The following is a 25,281-nucleotide window of genomic DNA, read 5'->3' as shown; positions in this document are numbered from 1 at the left end:
CTGTAACTCCAGTTCCAGGGCATCTGACACCTCCATACCAATGCACCTAAAATAAATAAATAATTGTTTTTAAAAAGATCAGGGTTGGAGTCCGCGATAGAATTCCCAGCACCTTGCTGCATCACCAACACTGCAGGAAAAAAAGTCATAATACAAACTTGTCTGTAGCCTGGTGTGGTTTCTCCTGTCTATAATCCTAGTCCTCCAGATGCTGAGGCAGGAGGGTGGTTTTTAGTTCCAGGCTAGGCTGTTAGACTAGGAGAGGATGTCAAAACAAAACAAAAACTGTGTATAATGGCACAGATCTTTATTTATTTTTTTTTTTAAGAAATGATTTATTTATTTTTATTGTATGTGCATTGGTGTTTGCCTGCTTGTGCGTCTGTGTGAGGGTGCCGGATCCCCTGGAACTGGAGTTACAGACAGGTGTGAGCTGTCACAACTGGGTGGTGGGAATTGAACCCAGGTCCTCTGGGAGAGCAGCCAGTGCTCTTAACCACTCAGCCGTCTCTCCAGCCCCAGAATTTCCTTCTTTTTTCTGAAGGACCTGGCACAGATCTTTAATCTCAACACACAGAAGGGAGAAGCAAGGGGAACTGTACGAGTTCCAGGCCAGTCATGTCAGGGCTCCATAGTGAGACCCTCTCTCAAAAAATAAAAATAAAGCCAGGCGGTGGTGGCTCACGCCTTTAATCCCAGCACTTGGCAGGCAGAGGCAGGTGGGTCTCTGTGGGTTCGAGGCCAGCCTGGTCTACAGAGTGAGTTCCAGGATAGTTCCAAAGCCACACAGAGAAACCCTGTCTCGAAAAAATAAAAATAAATATTTAAAGGCTTTGCTTTCTGAGTGCCCATATGGCCTCATCATGCTCCTACTACCATGCCTTTCCCGCCACGATGGATAGAGCCCTCCGAATTTGTCAGAATCTCGTGCCTGTCTGCTGCCCTTCTCTGAGGGTGTGACACCTCAGGGTCTGGAGAGTGAGCTCTCCCTAGAGGAGACATCAGTGGGCCCAAGAGCGGCAGCCGATCCAATGGTGCTCCGCGTCATTGCTGGAAGGGGAGGAGACGGGTATTCCTAGCCCTCTTCCCGTTTCCTGTGTGTTCACGGATCAGCAAAATGAAATAAAACTAAATATTGCTGCGGGACAACCAGCAACCCTCAAGGGCCTTGGAGAGCTGGAGCTACCCCCGATTGCTGCTGCAGCTCTTCCAAATGCAAGACCTAACTGCAGAGCCAAAGGCTGAGTGGAGGAAAGACCAACAGGCCGCGGGGCTCACAAACTCAGTATGGGCGCCTTGCCTGGGCTGCGGGGCTCACCGGAGAGGAACTCAGTATGGGTACCTTGCCTGCTGTGTAAGGAGCAAATAAAGACACAAAGGCAGCCGGGCGGTGGTGGCGCACGCCTTTAATCCCAGTACTCGGGAGGCAGAGCCAGGCGGATCTCTGTGAGTTTGAGGCCAGCCTGGTCTAGAGAGTGAGTTCCAGGACAGGCTCCAAAGCTACAGAGAAACCCTGTCTCGAAAAACCAATACACGCCGGGCGGTGGTGGCACACGCCTTTAATCCCAGCACTCAGGAGGCAGAGCCAGGCGGATCTCTGTGAGTTCGAGGCCAGCCTGGGCTACAGAGTGAGTCCCAGGAAAGGCACAAAGCTACACAGAGAAACTCTGTCTCGAAAAACCAAAAATAAATAAATAAATACATAAATACATAAATAAATAAATAAAAGGAACAAAGGCAGAAATGGTATCAAATGTACCCAGGGATGGAGAGATGGCTAAGTAGCCAAGAGCCCCTGTTTATTTTTATTTTATGTGAATGGATGTTTGTGTGAATGTTTGTATGTGCGCCGCCACACGCATATAGGTGTCCTTGGAGGCCAGAGGAGGTCGTGGATTTACTGGAACTGGAGCAATAGATAGCTGTAAGAAGCAGATGTTTTTAACCGTGCATCATCTCCTTGCAAGTCTTTCTTTCCATTGTTTTGTTTTGTGTTTTTTGTTTTTTGGGGGGACAGACTTTCTCTGTGTAGCCTTGGCTGTCCTGGAATTTTCTCTGTAGATGAGTCTGGCCTCAAACTGACAGGGCTCCTGCCTGCCTCTGCCTCCTAACAATGCTGGGATTAAAGGTGTATGCCACTACCGCCCGGCTTGCAAGCCATTTTCAAGGGGATAATTCACAGTGACATTTAGTGCATTTACTGTGTCGGCCAATTACTGTCCTGAATGACAATGACAAAACATTTCTTCCTTTTTTTTTTTTTTTTTTTTTTGAGACAGAGTTTCTCTGTGTAGCCCTGGCTGTCCCCTTTCTTTCTTTTTCTGTGACAAGGTCTCATGTAGCTCAAGCTGAACTCCAAGTAGCCATATACTGGAGGATGACCTTGAGCTCCTGATTGCGCTGCCTCAATTTCTATAGTTCCCGAATTTTTGCCTTTTGCCCCAGGCCTGGATTTCATTAACTGTTAATGAGGTAATCATTTATGATGAGTGCAGTTCCCTGGAAACAAACTCCTCATCGATGTAACTAATGGTTGAAAAAAAAAAAAAGGAAATAAAAAAAAAAAAAAGGATCCTAAGGGAGGGTATACTGTTCCCTGGAGAAAGTTGATTACTGAAAACCATTCATTAATTTTCTTTCCTCAGTAATTTCACAGAGATCCTCTAGGGGGCAACATCATCCCCCACGAGAAGAGGATGGATCTGTCTCTAGGCTTTGATTTTATTAGCTGGCACCTTCTTCTTCTTTTTTTCTTTCTTTCTTTCTCTCTTTCTTTTTTTTTTTTTCTACCTCCGAAGTGCTAAGATTAGAGGCGTGTGCGACCACACCTGCCCCCCCCCCACTACCACCACCACCACCATGGCTTGGCTTCCTTTCTCTTTCTTTCTCTCTTTCCTTTTCTTCTTTTTCACGACAAGATTTCTCTGTGTAGCCATGGCTGTCTTGAAACTTGCTCTGTAGACCAGGCTGGCCTCGAATTCAGAGATCCTTCCTGCCTCTGCCTCCTGAGTGCTGAGTTAAAGGCGTGCCCCACCACTGCTAGGCTCTGATGGGTTCATGTCTTTTCTAGATGGCCCCAGAGGCTCGTACTAGATATTTTTCCTCATTCATCAGGAATGAGAGTATCTCCTCTGTAAAATCCTTCATTTACATAATAAAAACCCACCCTAGAGCCATCCCAAGAACTAGAAAGAAAAGACCCTTGTTGGGCTGGGGACAGAGATCAGTTGGTTAGAGTGCTTGCTTGGCATACAGGAAGTTCTGGGTTTGGTCTCCTAGATGGGATGGTGCCTGCCTATAATCCCTGCACCCTGGAAGTGGAGGCAGAAGGGTCAGAAGTTCAAGGTCATCCTTCACTACATAGGAAATTGAAGGCTAGCCTGGGATATATGAGACGTCAAAAAAGAGAGAGGGGATGGGCGGTGGTGGCACACGCCTTTAATCCCAGCACTCGGGAGGCAGAGCCAGGCGGATCTTTGTGAGTTCAAGGCCAGCCTGGGCTGCCAAGTGAGTTCCAGGAAACAAAAAGAGAGAGAGAGAGAGAGAGAGAGAGAGAGAGAGAGAGAGAGAGCATGGAGCATGGTGATATGCACCTATAGTCTTAACTTCTCTGAAGCCTTTGGCCAGAGGATCACTTGAGCCCCGGAGTTCCAGGTTATCTCAGTAACATAGCAAAACCCCAACTGGGGAAGAGAAGGAGGAGGGAGGACAAAGGGAGGCAGAAACAGATTCAGGGAAGAGGTCTACTGGCATTTTGTTTCTCTCTCCAGCAGTAACGGCAAAAGTCAGGTGGGGCACGCATACACCCGTACTGCCAGCACAGAGGGAGTGGAGGTGGGAGGGTCAGGAGTCTAGGGTCATCCTTAGCTACATAGCAAGTTTAAGGGCAGCCTGGGCTAAATGATCCCTTGTCTTTAAAAATTCAACAAGTCCAAGGACTGTGGCTGTGACTCAGAAGTAGAGTATGTGTCTGGCATGCTGTAAGGTCCTAGGAAAAAGCTTTGCTAGGGAGGGTGTCATGGACCTGTGGTCTCTCTACCTAGCTCTGGCTGTCCTGGAACTGTAGATCAGGCTGGTCTTGAACTCATAGACACCTGCCTGTCTCTGCTCCCGAGTGCTGGGATTGAGGTTTGTGCCACCATGCTTGGCTGGGAAGTTTCAAACAGCACTTCCAATAGAAATTCTTGCTTGTTTGCTTCAGGTAAGGTCTTGCTCTTTAGTCCAGGCCCAAACACATTGTGTAGTAAGAATGACCTTGCTGGGATGATGGGTTTAGCCCAGATAGTCCAACCCTCTTACCCTCCCTCCCTCCTTCTCTTCTTCTTCTTTTTTTTTTTTAATCTTTCTTTCTTTCTTTTTTTTTTTTGTTTGAGACAAGGTTTCTCTGTGTAGCTTTGGAGCCTGTCCTGGAACTCACTCTGTAGCCCAGGCTGGCCTCGAACTCACAGAGATCCGCCTGGCTCTGCCTCCTGAGTGCTGGGATTAAAGACGTGCACCACCACTGCCCGGCTGAGTTTTGTTTTAAGATCAGGTCTTACTCTGTAGTTTATGTTGCCTTGGAACTTACTGTGTAGTCTGGGTTGGTCCCAAATCCAAGACTCCTGTGTCAGCTTCTGAAGTGCTGGGGTTACAGGTGTGAACTACCAATGGCCAGTGTGTGTGTATTGGTTTTTCGAGACAGGGTTTCTCTGTAGCTTTGGAGCCTGTCCTGGAACTCACTCTGTAGACCAGGCTGGTCTCAAACTCACAGAGATCAACCTGGCTCTGCCTCTCGAGTGCAGGGATTAAAGGCGTGTGCCACCACCGCTGGGCTATATAAATACTTTTAGAGCATTTAGTTATGAGCAGGTCAAAAGATCTGCTCTTAGAGACATTGTATGTAAGAAAATAGCTTGAGTTGTGGCTAATCTCAATACTCTGGAGGTAGAGGCAGACAGATCTCTGGGAGTTTGAGGCCACCCTGGTCTAGAGTGAACTACATAGTGAGACCCTGTTGAGACAGACAGAGACAGAGGCAAAGAAAGCTCTTATTAGATTAGGATAGGAACTGAGCCTGGGTGTCTCAGAGAATTTGTGTTACAAGTACAAAGGTTTGGATTGCGCCCAAAGAAGTCAGAGATTGAATCCCGACAGATACTTTGGCTAAAGATCAGGAGGCTCTCAGCAAGCAGTCTCAAATGGGTGGCTCATTAGTTTTTCAGAACTAATTTTATGTCACCACCAACCCCAACATGCATCTCAGGTGAGTTAGTGAATTTTGTTTTCTTTCATCCCAAGGCCCTGTCTTCGTACACTTTTCTCTCTCTTTTGAGAACCAAAGCGATACCTGCGTCATCAGGGGGGTGAAAAGAGCTACTTCCTCCCTTTGGAACTTTCTCTTCCTCCTAGTCCCTGCCTGTAACGTCTTTTCCTTTATTCTTGTTTACACTTTCTCTCCCTTAAGGGCAATTTCCACTACTAAGCTCCATGATGATGCGGTGCCCATCTTTTGTCACAGAAACTGGCACTGTAGAAAGAACCGATGAAAACATAGATCTCTGGGTGCAAATCCAATTGAACAACTTAACTTTTAAATTATTTAATGTGTGAGCCCGCGCCTGAGGTTAGAGGACGTGGTATCTTTCGAGAATCATTTCTCTCCTTTCACCGTGTGGGTCAGGACAACCTTGAATTTCTCATTTTTCTGCCTCTCCTAACCCCCGCCCCCCCCCCCCCCCGCACCGTCCCCCGGTGCGGCGGCTACAGGCCAGAGCCATCGCAATCGGTTCTACACGGTGCTGGAGATGAAGCTTTGGGTTTCATATATGTCTAGAACCAAGCACTGCCAACTGAGCCTTTTCCCCAGATCTTGGCCCTAAATCTATGATCTGACGCCAATTGAGCCTCAGCCTTCGGCTTCAGTCTCCACCTATAAACTAGGAGCATCAGTTTAGGCAGGTGGTGAGGGTCAAAAGATTTCCTTAGTGGTTTAAAGAACCTAGAAGATTTCCACCACGCCTGGCATAGCCAGGCCCCGCCCTTCTCGCCCCCAAGGATGACGTCACCGCACGAGTTATGTAGTGACGTCACCTCCGGGCCGCCTCTGCTCCAGCCCCTCTTCGGAAACGTCCGACTCCTGGGACCAGTCTCCGGCTCTCGGTTAAATTTTTTTCCCTCCCATTCTCCCACCTAAAACTTTTGGCTCTTCCCGCCTTCCTTCAAACTAGCAATTTTCGGTTCTTCTCGCTTGCTCTGGGGCGAGTTTCTGAAAGTCATTTACTCTTTGAGTTAATTAATCGCCTTTCCAGCCCCACCCGTCCAGCTCATTCGCTAATTCCTATTCGCTCGGCTCGATTTATTTCAGCTACTTCCGCCTCTTGCCGCGATCCCTTCACTGACTTCGGCTCTTTCCGGATTATCTCAAGTCCTTGGGGGGGGGGGATTCTCCAATCCCGAAGCGCTTCGGCTGTTTCCGGCTCTCCGTGCCTTCTCTAGTCCCACCCCCACGACCACCCTGGGTTCTTTAGGTGGGTCTTTGAGCCGCTTCACGTTCCGTCGGTGACCTCGATCTTCCTTCGGCTCTTTCCGCCTTATTCCAGCCTCTCGGGTTTTCCTCGGCGGCCTTCGGCTCTTTCCGTCTCCCCGCCACCTCGCCCTTCCGCTTCGGTTCTTTCCGCCCGCTTTCGGGCGGGCTGCCTCTGCCCTTCTCCACGTGACGCTCCTCCGGCCTCTCAGTTGCCCCCTCCCTCCACGCCCTTCCTCCAGCTTCAGCCTGTGTGCTAGTCCCGGCTGTGCCGCCATTTTGTGTGAATTCCTGACCGCGGCGGGGGCCGGGCAGCTGGGGGCATCTAGGGCGGGCAGACAGTCGGCCCATCTCCGCAGCCCGTTCCCTCTTCTCCCTGATTTTTTTTTTTTTTTTTAACCATCCCCTTGCTCGCTCTCCTCCTTCCCCCCTTCCCCTTCGCTTGCTCCGTTGCGCGCGGTCCGCGCTAATTACACCCAACCACCCACCAGTGTCCGTGTCCCCCGGGTCTCCGGCCTTGGGGGCCCGTATGTGCGTGTGTGTGCGTGCGTGTGTGTGTGTCTCGGGAGGGAACCTCACGCCCCGATGAGGGTCCCGTGCCCGTGAGCGAGTGATCGCAGGGGCGGGCTGCGGAGAAAGCAGGCGGCGGGCGGCCTCGCCGGGGCCTAGGCCGCGCGGGCGGCCTACGTGGAAGTCGGCTCAGAGGTGATTCCAAAACCGCAAAGAAAAAAACCTATATCTATATATAATGTAGACATAGATAGATAGATATATGCCCAATTCCCATCAGGAGCCTCGGAGAGCTGAAGTGTGCCCCTCCCGCCACGCCCAAGCAGTCCTTTTTCGTGCATTAACATCCCCTCCCCCTCAAAGGAACGATGGAGGCCGCGCCCGGGACCCCCCCGCCGCCGCCATCAGAGTCGCCGCCGCCGCCGTCGCCGCCGCCGCCGCCATCAACGCCTTCGCCTCCTCCGTGTTCCCCCGACGGCCGCGCGGCCACCCCGCACCTCCTCCACCACCGCCTCCCGCTCCCTGACGACAGGTCAGGCCCCCCGGCCTGGGCCGGGCAGCGTCCCCCGGGGAGGGGGGAGGAGGAGGAGGAAGGGGACGGCCGCCATGTTGGGCCGGGCCGCGGAGGAGGAGGAGGAGGAGGAGGAGGAGGAGGAGGAAGGGCGGGGTCGGTGGGTGTCTCTAACTCGCTCGCTCTTTCTCGCTTCGCTTTCTCTCCCGGCCTCATGCGTTGCCCCCCCTCGCGGCGTTCGCCCGCTCTCCCTCGCTCTCGCTCTGTCTTTTTTTGGGCGCCATGCTGAGGGGAAGGTGAGGAGGCGCCCCCCGGACCCCCCGCGCCCGCCGGTCCGTCCGTCCGTCCGCCCGCCCGGGGCACGGGCCGCCAAGGGGGTGGGCTTGCCGAGGCCCATCAGGCTCCTCGGCCGCCCCTGCGCTCGGAGCTGGCCGTCAGCGGCCTGTCGCCTGGCTTCGGGGAAGGCTTTGGGGGAGGGGCCCCCGGATTCTCTTGTTTTAGGGGGATCTCCAGCTTACAGCTCCTCTCTTAGGGGTTCGGAGTTGGGGGTCTTCCCAGTCCCTGACAGTATCCTTTCTCCTGGGGGAGGTTATACCGTGCCCATTTTGGATAGGTACCCGAATCTAACGCAGGCAGAAAGTGGGGGTTCGGATCAGCCTTCGCCCCAACCTTCTGTGGAGGGCTCCTTAGGACGGGGGCTCTTGTGCACATTTTTTTGGCGGGAGGTATTTTCTAGTTACTCCTCTAGAAGGCAGGCAGGGAAGGGGTGCATCTCCAGCTCTTTTGATGAAAGCTCTTGACCTTTTTTGGAAGCCTTGTTTTTTTCTCAGGGTCCCCTCTCTTTTTGTAGGTAGGTGACAGTGGTGGAGGGTCCTTAGTCCTAAGCCTTTTTATTGTTTTTTATTTTTGCGGGGGGGTTGAAGGTTGCTTTCCCCGCTGTGGATGGGAGAGGAAGTTGGCCACCGCTTTCCCCTGGGCATCCCCCTCTTAGGGTAAAATGGGGTGCGGTTGCTCCTACGGGAGCAAAGGGGGTCTCCTTGTACTTTGGCAGGACGTGAACTGTGGCGCCCCTTGTTCTTTATTAAGTGCGAAGTGGGTTCCCCCACGCCCTTCTCTGGCGGGTGATAATGGGGACAGCCCCGCGTGCCTTTTCAGGATAAGGTTTGGGGCCCTTTTGGCCCTGCTGGAGCACAGGGTATGGGGTGAGGGTTTGCTGACTCCTGGGGGCTGGAGTGAGTAGGTCTGAAAAAGAAAGGTGGGTTTCAGTGGGCAGGAAAGCCAGTCTTGCAGGCAGTGGGGGGTGGGGTAGGGTGGAGAATCCGCTGGACAGATGGCTCGCAGCCGCCTGGGGAATCGCAGAGTACCCCTCCAGACAAGGGTCTCAGCCCCTTATCCCACTCCCAAGTCCTCTTCTCCCTTTCTCCTTCACAGACCCTCCTTTGCCTTTTAAAAGAAATGGCACCCACATTCAAAGACACAGGTGCAGCAGTTTGGTGAGCTTTTTACTTTTTTTTTTTTTTTTTTTCTGTTTTGTTCTAATTAAATGTATCGTCCTGGGAATCGCAGCCCTTCGCAGCCAGACTACAGTTCAAGGAAATAAACAGATTAGCGGAGGTCTGTTCGCTAAGCCCACGGTGGGCTTCCAGGCCCTCTCGGGGCAGGTGCCTTACTCAAAGGTGCTTACGAGCTTTATCCGACCTCTAAGGAGTTCTCTTATGTCAGAAGTGTATGTCTTACAATGGGTTGGGATGGTAAGTAGCCTCTTTTATTGAGTAATTCAATTATCTCCCTCTTTTAGTCCCTTTCCTGCCTGCTTCCTCCTCGCCTTTAGACCAAAGTGATGCTTGAGAGTGGATTTATTATGTTCAAATCAGGATTCTAACCCTATTGAGCCCTTTTAGACTTGCACATCCTTTCAGTGTTTAATTTTTAAAATTTGATGTACACAGTTTTCTTTAAAAAAAAAAAAAAAAGTGTTACTGTAACATGACAAAAATCCATGGAAAAGGCCCAGTATGTTTTCAGACCCTTGGTCCCTCTTTCCAGATCCACCCATTGCTTTGTCTCCAGCCTTCATGTCAAAGTGGCTACTTCAAGTGTAGGAGACAAGCTTACTGATTTGGTTTCTACTTCTATTCAAGTTAAGGTCACATCCCTTGTCCTCCCCAAAAAGACTGTTTCAAGCAGGTCCACTTTCCTTATTTTACTCGAATGTTTCTTACAGTGATAGACATTTAAATTGAGCAAGTCATTTGTAAAGTACTGTCTAAGCACAAAATGTATCTGTAAACTGTGTCAAACCCTGATCTCTCCTGTCTCCACTGCTCTTTGTTCGAAAGCACATGCCTGACTGTGAAAAGTTGATGTAAAACGTGTTACACGCCCAGTCATGTTGGAGAGAACACCTCCCGTCCTCAGTGCCCCCTCATCCGACACATACAAGTTAAAAAGAAACATCGACCACAAAGCAACAGCAATGACTTGCAGGACCTAACGCTGTCCTTCTAATGTGTTTTACAAGCATCAGTTCTTCTGTTAAAAGACAAAACACGGTGACATTCCATGTCCCCTGGCCCACTGCTGGTCCCTGAGGTACTTCGTTAGGGGAAGTCTTCTCACACATGAGCCTAGCCCCTTCCAAAGGAGCCCTGTTGCCCTCTGCCTTCTCAGGAGAAGTGGTGGCCACCCCACTTGAGCATGTAAGCTGCAGTTTGCCAGGTCACTTGTTTTCTTCCTTTAATGTATTCACAGTTTTACCTGCCATGCAGTGGTGGTCTGGTGTATAATCAGTTGCCCGAGGAAGGAAGAAGTTTCCATAACATGCAGTATTCCTGCACAAAATGTCTAAAGCACGAACTCAACACACTGTCCGGTGCGCTGGGTCAGCTGGAGAAAACATTTGAAGGTTCCTCCCATCTTGTGTAAAATTCCTCCTCTAGTTGCTCAGAGCAGAAACTGGGTGCTGACCGATAACCCTTCCGTCCACATGTTTAGGATTACTGAGTTGTAAAAGGATGTTTAAACTTGAAAAATGAAATGTTAGAAGGAAATGGAATTCCTTTTGTAAATGACAATTTTAGCAGTCATTTGCTGAACTTGAAAATGTTTCCTCCAAACATTTTAAAGAGCTCTTAGGCATGTCCACACAAGGGTTTGTTGTTTTTGTTTTTGTTTTGTTGGCAAAGGAGTCCCCAATATTAAGTTAGCTGTGTTTAGGTATTCCTTATTTTTGAAATGTCACAGTAGTACCTTTTTTTTCCTCCCTAAACTGATGTACCAGTATTAGTTAACAATGAAATGAATGGATGTTGCAAAAGCAGAAGAAAAGGGTGTCACTTGGAATCCCTGATTTCAACAGCAAAGCATATGTAGATATACTTTGTAACCTTGGAAGTTTTTGTTTCCTCTGGATGAAAAGTTTAATTTGAAAGCAAGTCAAAAATCTCCCAGTAGGAGCACAGTGGGCTTTGACCATGACAATGTAGATGCTCCAAGTCAGAGGCCCTCACACCCGCATTCTCCAATTTACTCCTCCAAAGAGGGTGATTGATTCCGCATAAGAGCTTTCTAACTCCTAGTCTATCTTCTAGGGCTTTCCTTCATGTACTCTAAGGTTTAGATTTTTGATTCTTGATAAGACAATTTTCTGGAAGTAAAGTTAGCTGTTTTAGAAAATCATCCGTGTGGTTTTTGCCTTATTCAGGAAGACTTATCCCAAGGGGAAATTGTGTGGGAAATAAGGCTACCCTGACTGTGCTGCCCGGCAAGTTAGAGGTGAAATGTACGGCTCCTGAGTTTGAGTGTTTCCATATAGTTGAACTGTAGGACAGGTTCGTAGGCCCTGGCACTGCCTCCACCCCTGCCCACCCAGTGCTCTTGAGTCCTTAACCTTCCCTGTGGGCTGTCTCAGAACCACCTCAGGTTCTTCACTGTTCTGTGGCGTCCCTAGAAACCGTTCTCATGGAGGTGATGTTTAGGGATTCGTTTCCAGTGACTACCTGTGTTGAAAGTCACTGATTAAACTGTCTCCAGGTGTCTGGATAGCTTTAAGTCAAACCAGATTCAGGGAACCTACATGTAGTCCATGTGGATGGAACCTTCTAGTAGTGCCAGAGTGACTGGTTCTGCCCTGCTATGGGATCTTAAGTGATAGGCTTGAGTTGAGCCAGGCCCTTGGCTGTACCTCGCCACTGCAGGGGTGCACAGCCAGGATGAGAGAGAAACAGGAAGGTTGCAGCGTTCTGGCAGTTACTACTTGCTGATTGCTTTGAGGACCTGAAGGAGCAGCCTGCTCATTGGCAGAGGTAATGGAGGAAATGGTCTGGAGTCAGTTACATAATTAAGGCCTCATAGGCTGTGGCAAGCTGCCTGTTTGGATAAGTTAAGGCAAAAAATGAACTTGCTCAAAGGGAGCCAAACTTTCCAGCTCTGGCTTTCCTAGTTTCAAGGCCTCATCTGCTCCAAAGCTCTGTTGCGTCTGTGAATGTTCTGGGCACACTGTTAGACCCAGGGCAGCATTAGTGTAGTGATAGTGCTATGTGGTGAGGTGAGCGGTTTCAAAATCCATTTCAGGCACATTGCCTGCAGAGGTGATTTCTTTTGAGCTGGTCTAACAAATGAAGACATGACCTATTGGTTGGTGCTAGTTACAGCTATATCATCAGAGAGATAATTTTTCACTAGCAGGATGGAGGTTGTCTGCTTGTTTCTCTTGGCCAGATTGCTCCTCCCGATAGGGAACCTTACTGTTTTCCCTGCTTCAGCTGTGTTGATTGGTGGCTCAGCTCCCTGTTTGTCAGGCAGGCGGTGACATCTCTGAACACTGGAGGTGGCAACAGGATGTGAAGGAAGAGTGGGTATTTGGAAGTCGCTGCTGCTGTTCAGGGCTGGTGCCCACTCCAGCACCAGTGCCCACTTGTCAGGGTCACCACAGGCCAGTGGGCACTGCCGAGCACCTACACAGTGGCTGCGGCTCAGTGCCTCTTCCTCACCAGGAGGAAATTCCAAATAGAACGCTGGCAGCCTGTGTGTAAATAGAAGCAGGATGTGTGTGACTGAGGGAGGTTTACTCATCCTGCACCTCTTAGGTTCGGGCAGCTTTCTTAGTTGAAAGGAGCCTGTGGGGGACTGAAGTCGATGGAAGCCATCTTGTGGCACTTGTTGTTTCACAGTGCTTGTTCTGGATGCTAAAATGGTCCTGCTGTCTGGAGCCCGTGCCTGCTGTACTGGCATGTGTTTGCCTTTGCAATTAAGAGTGGAATGAGTCAGCGTTCCCGCTGAGGTTGGCCCCCTGAGAACCAGGAAGCTGGGGATCCAAAGCCAACCCTCGCTCTCATCCCCACCTCCTCGCTCTGCTTCAGCCACCCCTTCCTGCTCTGAATCTCTGAGGGCCAGGCCTCCTGCATTCCAGGCTCTGTCACCCCTTGTAATTTGGCTGAGTCCCTGAGGGTTATGCTTATTCAGCAGCAAGGCCTGTCCTACATGTTGTACCTAAATACTTGCTTCAGAGGAAAAGCCAGTGCAAGCAAGCACTTTTTTTTCCTTCTTGGAGCTGAGGATCAAACCCAGGGCCTTGAGCTTGCTAGGCAAGCGCTCTACCACTGAGCTAAATGCCCAACCCCCTTGTCCTGCATTTTGATTGGAACAGAAATGTTTGATTGTTCTGTTTTGTTTTCAGTACTAGGGGAGGAAGGCCCAGCACCTGCTAGATGTTTGCTCTACTCCAGAGCTGCATCCCCAGCCCTTGGTTGTCATTGTGTTTTGTTGTGAGACAAGGTCTCACAGTTTAGTCCATACTGGCCTCCAACTCTAAGTGATGCTCTTCCTTAGACTTCAGGGTGCTGGGATCACAAATGCAGCCAATATGCCTGGCTAGCCCTTAGTTATTTGTTGATTTGGCTGGTTTAACAAGAGAGGTTCTCACACAGTATCCCTTGCTGGCATAGAACACTGGCTATCTTACCATGCTGAGTCCCATGTACGGCAGTCCTTCTGCCTCTGCCTCCTAAGTGCTGGGATTGCAGGTGTGTTCCACTGTGCCCTTTGGCTTTTTGACGCTGGGTCTCAGTTTGTAGCACAGCTGTACCTTTGTGAGTGGAAAGGTCAAAGGGTGATAACCATCAAGCCCTGCTGCAGACTTCCCACAGAAGCTCCTTAACCTTTGGTGGGAAATCAGCAATAAAATCTAGTCAGAAAAAGTGCTGGAGGCTATATGTGACAGATGCTGTCTCTTCCCACTGCACTGTCCTGAGTCTGCTACAGAACTCCTCTCTCTTTTCCGCTCATTTTATTTTAAAGTAAGTGTGTGTGTGTGTGTGTGTGTGTGTGTGCATGTTTACATCAGTGCAGGAGTTGTTATACGTACTTGGGGGTTGGGAACTGCTCAGGTCGTCTAGATGAGCATTTAGTGTTCTTAACCACTGAGCCATGTCTTTAGTCCTCTTTCTGTTTTGAGATGGGGTCTGATTCTACAGTTCAGGCTGGCCTTAACCTTGAAGTAGTCCTTCTGCCTCAGCCTCCCAGTGCAGTGGAATAGTACTTTTTTGTTGTTTTGAGACAGGTTCTAAACTCAATACATAGATCAGGTTAGCCTCAAACACAGACATCTGCCTGCCTCCACCTCCCGAGGTTGGGATTCAAGGCGTGTACCACCATACTCACCATACCTCACACTGGTGTAGTACTCTTCACACTGTAGGATATGATCACTAGTGGTCTATGAAGTCCAGTTATTGATGTGTCTTCATATCAGACAAACATCGGAAGAGGGTAGGAAGAAATGTAGTTAAATGAAACTTCTTTACATTTTACACAGAATGGAAAAGGAGCTATAGGTCAAGGGCAGGAAGTCTGAGCCTGGCATGATGATCAGGCCTACAGTCTCAGCTTCCTGGGAGGCTAAGGCAAGAGGATCACGAGGCCTGCCTGAGCTAAGCTCATGGGTGCCTGAGTAACTTCAGCAAGACCCTATCAAGACAGAAAAGGGAACTGGCTAGGGACGTGGCCAGGGGTGTTTTGCTTGCTTGGCAAGTACAAAGTTCTGGGTTCCATTCCCAGCCCCAGTACTGCAAAACAAGAAATTGAAAAAAAGAAAAAGAAAATAAAAATTGAAAACCGTCCATCTAGTATAGGACTTTGCAGACCTTTGCCCTTGTCCCAGGTCAGTTTTTATAGGCCAAGTTTATCAGCATAGCCATGCCCATCTGTATTATCCTCAGTAGCAAATGGCAGAGCTGAGAAATTGAGACAGGGACCATGTGGCCTGCAAAAAAGCTGACAGTATATACTCTGGGCCCTTGACCAGGCTTGCTGGCCTTTGCACACAGTGGCCACAGTATGTTTATGTGGGAGCAGATGGGAAGTGCAGGTATGGCAAGTAAAGTTGGTCCTGCAGAGGTGGACATCACTGTCAGCCTCCCAGACTGCAGAGGGTCCTATCATCCTTATGTTCCGTGCCTGGGCATGTAGAGATCCAGGCTCAAGCTTTTCAGCTGCAAAGTAGATGGATGGATTTTTCCTTTTTGAAGTACTGGGGATTGAACCAAGAATGTTCTAGACAAGTGCTCTGCCACTGAGCTATATCCCCAGCCCTCATGGATGGGACTTTGATTCATGAGAAGTAACCAAAGTCTTCCTGAAGCCTAGCTCTAGAAGTGATCACAGCTAATACATCCTTCTGTGGCCTAACCCTAGGCAGCTGGGACCAGACTCTAGAGTTGCTTGACTAAATGTCCACTGTAGGTGGATAATTGCCCTCCTTTTTTTCTTAAGAGATACCAGGGCTTAGTTTTCCTTAGGACGCCACCTTACAGGGCACCAGCAGACAGCTATATGCAGTTAATTGCAGCTCTTCAGAAGTTTTGTGTGTGTGTGTGTGTGTGTGTGTGTGTGTGTGTTGTTAAGATTTATGTCATGTATGAATGTTTTGGGTACAGCATGTGTCTGCCTGCTGCTCAAAGAGGGCATTAAGATTCTTGGAACTGTGAGTTCGAGGTGAGCCTGGTTTGCAGAGTGAGTTCCAGGACAGCCAGGGCTACACAGAGAAACCTTGTCTCAACCCCCAAAGTAAACAAACAACAACAAAAAACCCTAATTCAGTGTTTAAGAGAACTTGGTGCTTGTCCAAAGAACCTGAGTTCTGTTCCCAGCATCCACATCTGGTGGTTTACAACCACCTATAACTGGGGTATCTGCCACCTTCTGGCCTCCACTGGCACCCACACAGATGTGTACAGGTACATATACATACACATAAATTTTTTTTTTTTTTTAAAGTCAAGCTGGGCGGTGGTGGCACAGCCTTTAATCCCAGCACTTGGGAGGTGGAGACAAGTGGATCTCGAGACCAGGCTGGTTTGCAGAGCGAGTTCCAGGACAGCCAAGGCTACACAGAGAAATCCTGTCTCAAAAAAAAACAAAACAAAAAGTCAAAGGCAGGGAATGTAGCTCAGTGCTAGAGTGCTTGTCCAGTGTGCACAAGGCTCAGTATATTAGGTGGCAGAGTTGTAAACAAACAACTCTGTTTTTTTCCCCTAAAAAATTGCAAGGTGGAGTCTTTCTTTAGATTAATTAGACATACTAGACATTTCTTTCCTGAGTAATGGGAATGAGGTAGTCTTCCCTTCGAACTGTCGGAAGCTCCTAAGCTGGTATCCCATGGCTAGCGAAGGGTGTGATAGTTGCTGAGGGTCATCTTCTGAAAGAGCCATGTGTCTTGGCTGTTTGCCAACTGGTGGGAGTCAGATGGTAGCTACTCCCACAGAGGAAGTGGCAACTTTGTATCTGGGAGGTTCCTCTGGGCTGGCTTTCTGAAGCAGTTGATTTGAAGCTTCTGCGTTAAGAGGTTCATGCTTGAATGAACCACAATGTGGGGGCTGCAGCTTGTGAATACAAGTGTGCATTTCCTTAGGGCACTTTGTATATTCCCTCTTTTGGTTTTGCATTGCTTGCTTGTCCCCTTTTCCCACCCCAAGACTATGTCTTACTCTGTAGTAAAGCTGTCCTCCTGATGTGATGGAGGGTCAGATCCTGGATTCTGACAGCTTGCATCTCCAGAGGCAAGAGCCTGTCCCGGCTCCACCGTCTCACTGGCCCTCCTGCCTCATTTTGACATTTCTTGGAATACTGTCATTTCATCCATTTCATATACATGTTGCTCATTTTGTCTGTTTAATGAATTATTCCTGTACAAGATGATTTCTAGTTATCTAAAGGCTAGAGATTAAGAGCCTTTGGGGTCAGGGTCCTGATTTCTAATGCTGTTTCTTGCTGTGACCCTATAGGCAGATTTCTTTCCATTTCTTAGCCTCAGTTTGCTTGTCTGTAAAATGGAGGTGTAGATGTTAGTAGTGAGCAGTGCAGACTGCCTTCAGACTGCCCAGGACCCAGGATACAAGAAGTAGGTCAGAGAGATGTTGCCCAGCCCTAGCTTGTCATATTTGTTCCTTCCCATTTTTTTCAGTGTGTGTGTATGTGTGTGTTTTGTTTTTCCTGAGGTAGGATTTCTCTGTGTAGCTTTTGGAGCTTGTCCTGGAACTCACTCTATAGACCAGGCTGGCTTTGAACTCAGACACCTGCCTGCCTCTGCCTCCCAAGAGTGCTGGCATTAAAGGAGTGTGCCACAATGCCTGGCTAAGAATGTGCATGTATACTGAAAACCTCCATTATTCTTAGCAAAATTAGTAGTTAGCCATTAAGTGCCTGAAATACCCAGTCTCGGTTCAGTCTGCTTGGACGTCCCTTGTGTGGCATGCTGTAGGTGGTTCAGATCCATGCACTGGCATCAGGAGGTCTCTTTCTTCCTGTGGTTGATTTGTGCCAGTGGTTCATCTGGTTGTCACAAGGCAGGCATGTTACCATGGAGATGGCATGACATCACAGAGCAGGTTATGATTGTGCCTACAAATGCCAAGGGGAGGGCAACAGAGCCCACTTGCTCTTGGTTTCTGGTTGATGAACTGGGTAGTAAGGACACTGACAAACATGTGTGAGGTGCAGAGGCTTACTTCAGGGCTCTCCTAGCTCTGCAGAGCCCTCAGTGCTGTCCCCCTTGGCTGCTGTACCACTTCCTAGATCAAAGGAAGGTCACGGGTCGGGGAGGGAGGCGTCTTTAGTTAGGAGCCCAGGCCGGTTTTCTAAAGGAGAGGCTCTCTGCCTTGGTTCCTAGTGACTGACCTACAGGGCCAGGCCAGGATCCTTGACTCAGATCTGCACTGAGGCCTGTTGTTAAGCATTTGAAGAGGCAGCGCCTCCTTAAATTTTTGTGATTTTTGTCCCCAGTTAATGGGTCATTAAGAGCCTACGTAGGCAATTTGTTGAGAGTCCGGTCAGTTAATGATCATAACCCCGACCTTCACATTAACCTAGCAGCCTCATGAGCTTCAGGTAATAGCCACTGTTCCATGAGTTTCCACTTCTGTTTTGTGGTGTGGTGTCTCTCTCTCCCCTCTCTCCCCGCCATGTAAACCAGAGCCACAAGCTCCTGGCTTTCAACTTGGTTCAATAGTCTTTATCTATAGAGTTGCTGAGAGCTACAAGATTCCTTGTCCTGTGGGGTCTTTGTCTTTTCTACCAAGCTTGATTTGTCCCACTGTCCTCTTTGTTAGCTCTGCCTGTCTTTTTTTCTGTTGGTCAGACATTCTGAGGCTCCGTGGTCCCATGTAGATTAGTTGAGGAAATGGAGTCAGCAGGTGTGGTTGAGAGAGGATGGCCGCAATGAAATGGTCCCTTGTTGGCGGGCAGTCAGCAATGTCCCCCAAGAGGAACTGGCTGTCGCTTCCGCCCATGCCTGTTCCCCAGGTCACATGCCAGCTCCTTCAGGCTTCTCCATGTTGTGTGCTCTGGTACTACTGTATTATCTTGTTCTTTGGGTTCTGGTTTTTGAGACAGTCTCGTGTAGCCCAGGCTGGTCTCAAAGTTGCTCTGTAGCTAAGGATAACTTTTTTTTTTTTTTTTTTTTTTGGTATTTTTCAAGACAGGGTTTCTCTGTGTAGCTTTGGAGCCTGTCCTGGATCTTGCTTTGTAGACCAGGCTGGCCTCAAACTCACAGGCCTGGCTCTGCCTCCCGAGTGCTGGGATTAAAGGCGTGTGCCACCGCCACCTGGCCAGCTAAGGATAACTTTGAGCTCCTGGAGCTACTGTCTCATCTGGTGCACTAGCTCCTTCTTGGACAAGTGTAGCTTCTACTCTATTGCTTACTGTATGGCTGCTCTTTGTGCAGGGCTTTGTCTGTTGTTATTTAATTTCCCAGTCTGGAAATGCGTGTAAGGCTATCTCATTGTCCAGGTGAGAGCCCATTCTAGGGAAGAGGCAGAGCTGGTTGTGTGTCACTTGGTCTGTAGGAAGTCTTGTTCCGTCCCTGAGCTGCTTGGAAACACCAGATCTCCTTACTTGAGTGTTTTTGGGAAGCCCATGCTGTATGAGTTGGCAAGCTAAGGACCCTGGGGTTTTGACCCAGGAGGTGTTGCTTAGACTGGGCATCTAGGTGTATTCTTTGACCAAAGAGGAGCTGCAGTGAGCTCCAGAAATGGAAACTTGGAAGCTTTGTTCAGGAGGTTGGAGGCAAAGCTGCAGAAAACGAGGTGTTGTCTGTCCCATTCCCATTTCTATCTGCTGGCCAGGCAGTGTCCTGGGATGGCTGGTTCTTGTCTTTAGGGGTCCTGGAAGTGGCTCCAGCCGCAGACGGGCGAGTGAACTGCTAGTCGAGGCTGGGGAAATAACGCAGTCTCTGCAGCCCAGCTGTAGAGTTTTCTCCCTGAGCACCTGTCTCAAGAGGGTTTGGCAGGGCTAGATTGAAACTATTAGTGCAGTGGGGCTTCTCCCACTTTTCTTGGGGGATTATGTCACAGTCTATTAAGCGTGTTCCCTCGGTATTTAATCCCACTCTGACAGGATTTTCTGGCAGCCTGTTAAAGTGCCATTTCGTGAACCTGCCAGCTGTTTTCTGTCCCCGGCCCTAGGGATATCCACCCTCTCCCGGTGGCTTCCTTCCTTTCTAGTGAATAGTCTGCAGGAAGTAGTCAGACCTGATACACACACAGACCTCTTAGCTGGGAAGGCATCTGCAGCATGGTGACCACGGCAGAGAGATCATATAGTCTCTGGGGGCTGAGGGCAGAGCACAGCCGAGTCTCTGCAGATGTGGTGACCAATCAAGTGTCTCCTTCCCAATGCCTCTTCTAAGTCACAAGCAGTTTTTTATTTATTTTTTTTTATTATTTTGTCATTTTGAGACAAGCTGTTGCTCTGTAGCCCAGGTTGGTCCTGAACTAGAGATCCTCCTGCCTCAGCCTCCTGAGTGGGATTACAGGCACAGATTGCCATGCCTAGCTAGATTTTCAAAAAATTTCTATTTTTAAGAGTCTCTCCATTCAAGGGAAACCAAGTTTTAAGCATGTGTTGGCCCATTTTGTAGAAGCTTGTGCATGTAGCTCTTGCTGAGCCCAGATTTGCCTGGACCTGTTAGCAACACTATTGGTGAGAATGTTGAGCTGAAGTCTTTGTAGGGTGGAGAAGCTTCTGGAAGGAAAGCTGTATGATTCTTGATGACAGTTAAGGTTCAGGATAATCTTGTCACGTGTTCCCAGGGTGTTAGAAATGGGACACCTTCATCAGAGCCAGCTGTAGCCTGGGGACAGAGTGGAAAGCCTCACCTGATCCTGGGCAAGTTCTCTACGTGCATAGCTCTGTGCCCAGGGACCTATCCAAGACTGCCAGATGGGCTGAATTTCATGTGGTTCCTGCCGTTTTCTTACAAGGAAATTGCGGGAAAGGAGGTAATCGGGTACGCATGCCCAAGACCATTAGCTTTCCTTCACAGGGAATCCCAGCCTGCCTGGCTCCAGCTGCTCCTAACCTCTGCCTGTTCCTCCTCTTTCTCTGAGGCGTGGCCCTGGCCCACCCACAGTATTCCCATCAGAGTGGCTTTGTTCCCATCACCGCTGGCCCGTGGCCATGTCACTGAGTAACAGCTTCTTCCTTGAGACAAAACCAGTTTTCCTAGTCAGGTTTTCCCATTGCCGCTGGTTCTGAGCTGACCCTGCAGAGTGCCTCACTTGACAGGAATGTTTCTCTGTGCCCTGCCCCATCCAGAGTTGGCTGTGTCTTCTGTGCAGGTGGGGTCCCACAGCTGAGCTGCTTAGGTGGAAAGCCTCTGGGGTACACAAGGCCTCGCTGCCCACCGTGGTTGCCTTTGACAGAGCATTAGGAGCCTTACGCCTTGCTGTCTGAGTGTTGTCCTTGACCTCCATTTTGTGTGTCTTTGGGGCAGGCCTCTTGGATGTTGAGCCAGGCCTGGCTCTTTTGAATTGGGCTCTAAATTAATTAGAGAAGCCCTCTTGAAGCTGGGAAAGGGCTGGGGAGGGCTGGGGAAAGAGGCTCTTGTTTCCCTTGGAGCCCTTACGACCCTCAGGGCTCCCAAGTGGTTATTTCCTCCTCTACAAAGCCGCTTTGGAGGGCTCTTCCCTGTTCCCCTCTTCTTTGGTTAGCTTTTTCCCCGGCCTATTGAATTTTTTAAAAATTATTTTTTGGTGTGGTGTGGGATAGACTCTAGGCTAACCTTCAGCCTGCACTCTTCCAGGTTCACTTCAATTCTCTTACTCTTACTACTATTATCATATAATCTCTTTTTGACCCTTATTAGTTGAAGTGTAAGGGACTTGTGTGCTCATTCAAAGACCTTTCTGCTGTCGTTTATGAGGAACATTTATGAGGGAGCTATAAACTAATTTGTGCTTGTTTTGTTGTTTACCTTTGTGTGTGTGTGTGTGTGATAGTGTTTCTCTGTGTAGCGTTGGCTGTTCTGGAACTCACTCTGTAGACCAGGCTGGCCTTGAACTCACAGAGACCCGCCTGCCTCTGTCTCCCCAGTGCTGGGATTAAAGGCGTGCGCCACCACTGCTCATTTGTTTGCCTTTTCAGAGAAGGTGTCTGTAGCTCTGGCTGCCCTAGAACTCACCATGCAGACCAGGCTGCCCTGAATCTTACAGAGATCCTCCTATCTCTGCCTCCTGAGTGCTGAGATTAAAGGCATGTGCCACCAGACAGGGCTGAGAGCTTTTAAAATCTTTTTTTTTTTTTTTTTTTTTTTTTTTTTTTTTTTTTTTTTTTTTTTCTCCCCTAGGCAGGGTCTCACTGTATACTTTTGCTGGCTTGGTACTGTAACCTGGCCTCAAACTCAAAGAGATCAGCCTGCCTCTGTCTGCCATGACACCCAGCTAAATTTAAAAGATTTTTCCATTCTCCCAACTCCTATACTTAGCAACATCTGTGTCTGTGGGTCTGACTTGAACATTGGACTCCTTTCCCAGCTGCTGTTTTTCTTGACCCTCCCTGACTCCACCCATAGATACCTGCCCCCTCCCTACCCCACAGCCTGTCCATAGCTAGTTAGACGTGTTGGGTGACTCATAGCTTGTTAGGTTAGGAGAGTGCTTTTACTTTTCAAAGCGCTGAGCACTGAGTGACATGGGGGAGTTGAGAACGTCAGGACAAGTGCCTGAGAGGGGTGGGAAAGGGTACCTAGAGTCAAGGTGAGGGAGTCAGCTGGGAGAGAGAACAGGATTAGCTAAGGGAGGCCTCAGCAGGAGTGGGACCTGACTCTACCCTCTGGGTCCCTAATGGAACAAGTTCAGTTTGCTGTGTATCTCCATATACCAGAGTGTGTCAGTTGGGGTTCCCTGAAAACGAACTTCTGTGGTCTAGTAGGTCTCAGTAATGCTGTATAGAAGAGCTTTGTGGGAGCTGGGCAGCAAGGCCACTCAGCCTATAGCAGTCAGTACCCAGGAACACATTCCTCAGCTCAGTGGCCACAGGACCTACTGCTTTTCTGCTGAGAGCACTTAGGCTCTGAAATGGTGGGGAATCCTGAAGTAGGCTTGTCCCTGTGTGAGCACAGTACCTTTCTTTTTGTTTACTAGTGGGGGTTTTTCTTTGTTCTTTGTTGTTTTTGTTTTTGAGACATGGTCTCACTATGTAGCCTTGGCTAGCCTGGAACTCTTTTGAAGACCAGGCTGGCCTCAAACTCAGAGGTCCTCCTGCCTCTGCCTCCCCAGTGCTTGGATTAAAGGCGCGCTGTATCACACCTGGCTTAGCCTGGCTTTTTATTTATTTTTTGAGTGCTAGGACTGGGGCTCAGGGCGTCTTGTGTGTTAGGCAAGCACCCTCCCACTGAGCTGTTCTCCCTGCCTGCTGGTGATGACCCAGGATGAGAGTTGGCCCTGTCCCTCCTGGGGCTTGCTCCAGCCACTAGAGCTGTACCCACCTTCAGAGCCTTCAGAGGCCCTGCAGGCCCCGAGTTCACGGCAGTTTGGGGTTGGTTCGCAGGGAAGATGGTGAGTTGGAAGAAGGGGAACTGGAAGATGACGGGGCTGAGGAGACCCAGGATGCTCCTGGCGGACAAGAGAGGAGTCGGAAAGAAAAGGGGGAGAAACACCACAGCGACTCGGATGAGGAGAAGTCTCACCGGAGACTGAAGCGGAAGCGGAAGAAGGAGCGGGAGAAGGAGAAGCGGAGGTCAAAGAAGAGGCGGAAATCCAAGCACAAAGTAGGTCCCTGAGGGTTCCCCACACACCGTCCACTGCTGGGCCCAGAGCCCACCTGCACGCCCAGAGGCACTCTTAGGAACAGCCTTTCTAGCATCCCGGGGCCTGAGGACAGTTTATCAAGTCTGGAGCTTATGCTCTGTTGCTGTTGAGTGCCCCCAGGTGAGGAGTTTTCAGGCAGAGCGCAGAGTCCTTCCAGGCACACTCCAGCATTGTTTGTCCTGGGGCTGGCTGTGCCAGGGTGACCGCAGCAGCACTCACTCACGGCGCCTCTTCTCATTGCAGCGCCATGCTTCTTCCAGTGATGATTTCCTCGGACTTCTCAGATGACTCGGATTTCAGCCCCAGTGAGAAGAGTCACCGCAAGTACCGGGACTATAGCCCGCCATACGCACCGGTGAGTGACACTGTCCATGCGTTCTGGAATGGGACAGGTGGATGGTAGTCCAGAGACAGTGGGTATTGTTTTCAGGTTGAGGGAACAGAGTTGGAGTGTATGGGTTTGAGTCGGGGCAATGGCTTTCTCCACAAGGCCTGCTCCCGAGTTTGCCTAGTGCCGAGTCTCCCCATGGTTTGGCAGGACTCAGTATGTCTAACTCATCCTGGTCATGGATGACTGCTTTCCACTGTTCATAAGTGACCTTTTGTGGGAAATTGGCAAGAGAATGAAGTGCCAGTTAGAGTAAATTATCTCCAGGGCTGCGCAGTTAGAAAGTTAAATACCCCATTACAACTCTGAATTTAACCATAAATTTACATCATTTGTCCGGTGTGTGTATACTTTCTCTTTAAAAAAAAAAAAAACTTGTAAGGAAAAACAAGGGCTGGGGATGTAGCTCAGTGGTGTAGTGATTGCCTTTGTGCTCATAGCCATGGACCACTGCCACCACTACTAATACTAAATAATAGAAGAGAAAAACAAACAGGAAATGGGGACACGGACTAGTAATCCCAGGACTAGGAAGGCTGAGGCAGAAAGATCAAGAGTTGGAGCCCAGAAGCTGGAGAAATGCTCAGTGGTTAAGTGCATGCATTGTTTTTTGCAGAAGATGCAGCAACTATGTGGTAGCTACAACTCTGTGTGCCTCCAGTTCTGGGAGATGTGGCCTCTTGTGGTACTGCATGCACTCGCTGCACGTGGTACATGCATCAAAACACTCATACATATAAAAATAAATAAGTAGAGTTTGTCTTAGGTTTCTATTGCTGTGAAGAGACACCATGACCATGGCAACTCTTATAAAAGAAAATATTTAATGAGATGGCTTACAATTTCAGAGGCTTAGTCCATTATCATCATAGTGGGCCATGCTGGAGATGAGAGTTCTATACCTTCATCAGCAGGCAACAGGAAGTGAATTGAGACACTGAGTGTAGCTTGAGCATATATGAGACCTCAAAGCTGGCCTCCACAGTGACACACTTCCTCCAGTAAGGCCACACCTACTCCAACAAAGCCGCACCTCCTAATAGCCACTCCCTGTGAGCTCATGGGGGCTAATTACATTCAAACCACCATAAAGTTAGAGCCCTGCCTGACCTATACAGCAAAACCCTGTCTTTTAAAACCATGGGCTAGGCCGGGCGGTGGTGGTGTATGTCTTTAATCCCAGCACTTGGGAGGCAGAGGCAGGTGGATCTCTGAGTTCGAGGCCAGCCTGGTCTCCAAAGCGAGTTCCAGGAAAGGCACAAAGCTACACAGAGAAACCCTGTCTCAAAAAACCAAAACCAAAACAAACAAACAAACAAAAAACAAAGAAATAAAAGTAAATAAATAAAACCACATGCTAGGAAGAGTGTGACGCCCCCCCCCCCCCCCCCCCCCCCCCCCCGAGACAGGGTTTCTCTATGTAGCTTTGCGCCTTTCCTGGGACTCACTTGGTAGCCCAGGCTGGCCTCGAACTCACAGAGATCCGCCTGGCTCTGCCTCCCGAGTGCTGGGATTAAAGGCGTGCGCCACCACGGCCCGGCGACGGCACCTTTTTTAATTAAAAAATATTATTTTATGTGTCTGTTTTCCTGTATGTCTGTCTGTGCACCATATGTATGTCTGGTGCCAGCAGAAGCCAGAAGAGTGTGTCATAGCCTCTGGAACTGGAGCTACTTACAGTTGTGAGTCTCTATAGCTGCAAAGAGCCATACTCAAGTTCCTGGAATAGCAACCAGTGTTCTTAGCTGCTGGGCTGTCTCTGCAGCCCCATGATGGCACTTTTTAAAGC

General features: G+C 49.3%; 1 protein-coding gene and 1 long non-coding RNA gene across 3 annotated transcripts in view; one reads left to right on the top strand and one right to left on the bottom strand.

Annotated features, from left to right (window-relative positions):
* Positions 1–7,365: 7,365 nt before the first annotated feature.
* Zc3h4 (zinc finger CCCH-type containing 4) overlaps positions 7,366–25,281 on the top strand; it is a 37,047-nt gene continuing 19,131 nt past the window's right edge. The window contains 4 exon segments of the mRNA XM_059281227.1: positions 7,366–7,544; positions 22,845–23,064; positions 23,348–23,374; positions 23,376–23,459. Of these exon segments, the coding sequence (XP_059137210.1) occupies positions 7,381–7,544; positions 22,845–23,064; positions 23,348–23,374; positions 23,376–23,459 (495 nt within the window). The 5' untranslated portion in view covers positions 7,366–7,380.
* LOC131925861 (uncharacterized) lies at positions 12,229–14,231 on the bottom strand. 2 transcript variants are annotated; one of them, XR_009383369.1, is made up of 3 exons: positions 14,184–14,231; positions 13,486–13,681; positions 12,229–12,546 (listed from the first exon to the last, which is right to left on the bottom strand). It is a non-coding gene; the product is annotated as an uncharacterized LOC131925861 (long non-coding RNA). The 2 variants fall into 2 exon arrangements; XR_009383371.1 differs by having other exon boundaries at positions 13,486–13,608.

The sequence above is a fragment of the Peromyscus eremicus genome, chromosome 1 (genome assembly GCF_949786415.1).
Source record: "Peromyscus eremicus chromosome 1, PerEre_H2_v1, whole genome shotgun sequence".
Classification (NCBI taxonomy): Eukaryota; Metazoa; Chordata; class Mammalia; order Rodentia; family Cricetidae; genus Peromyscus; species Peromyscus eremicus.
Note: the sequence above shows the minus strand (reverse complement) of the source record. Positions and strands in the feature narration are given on the sequence as shown.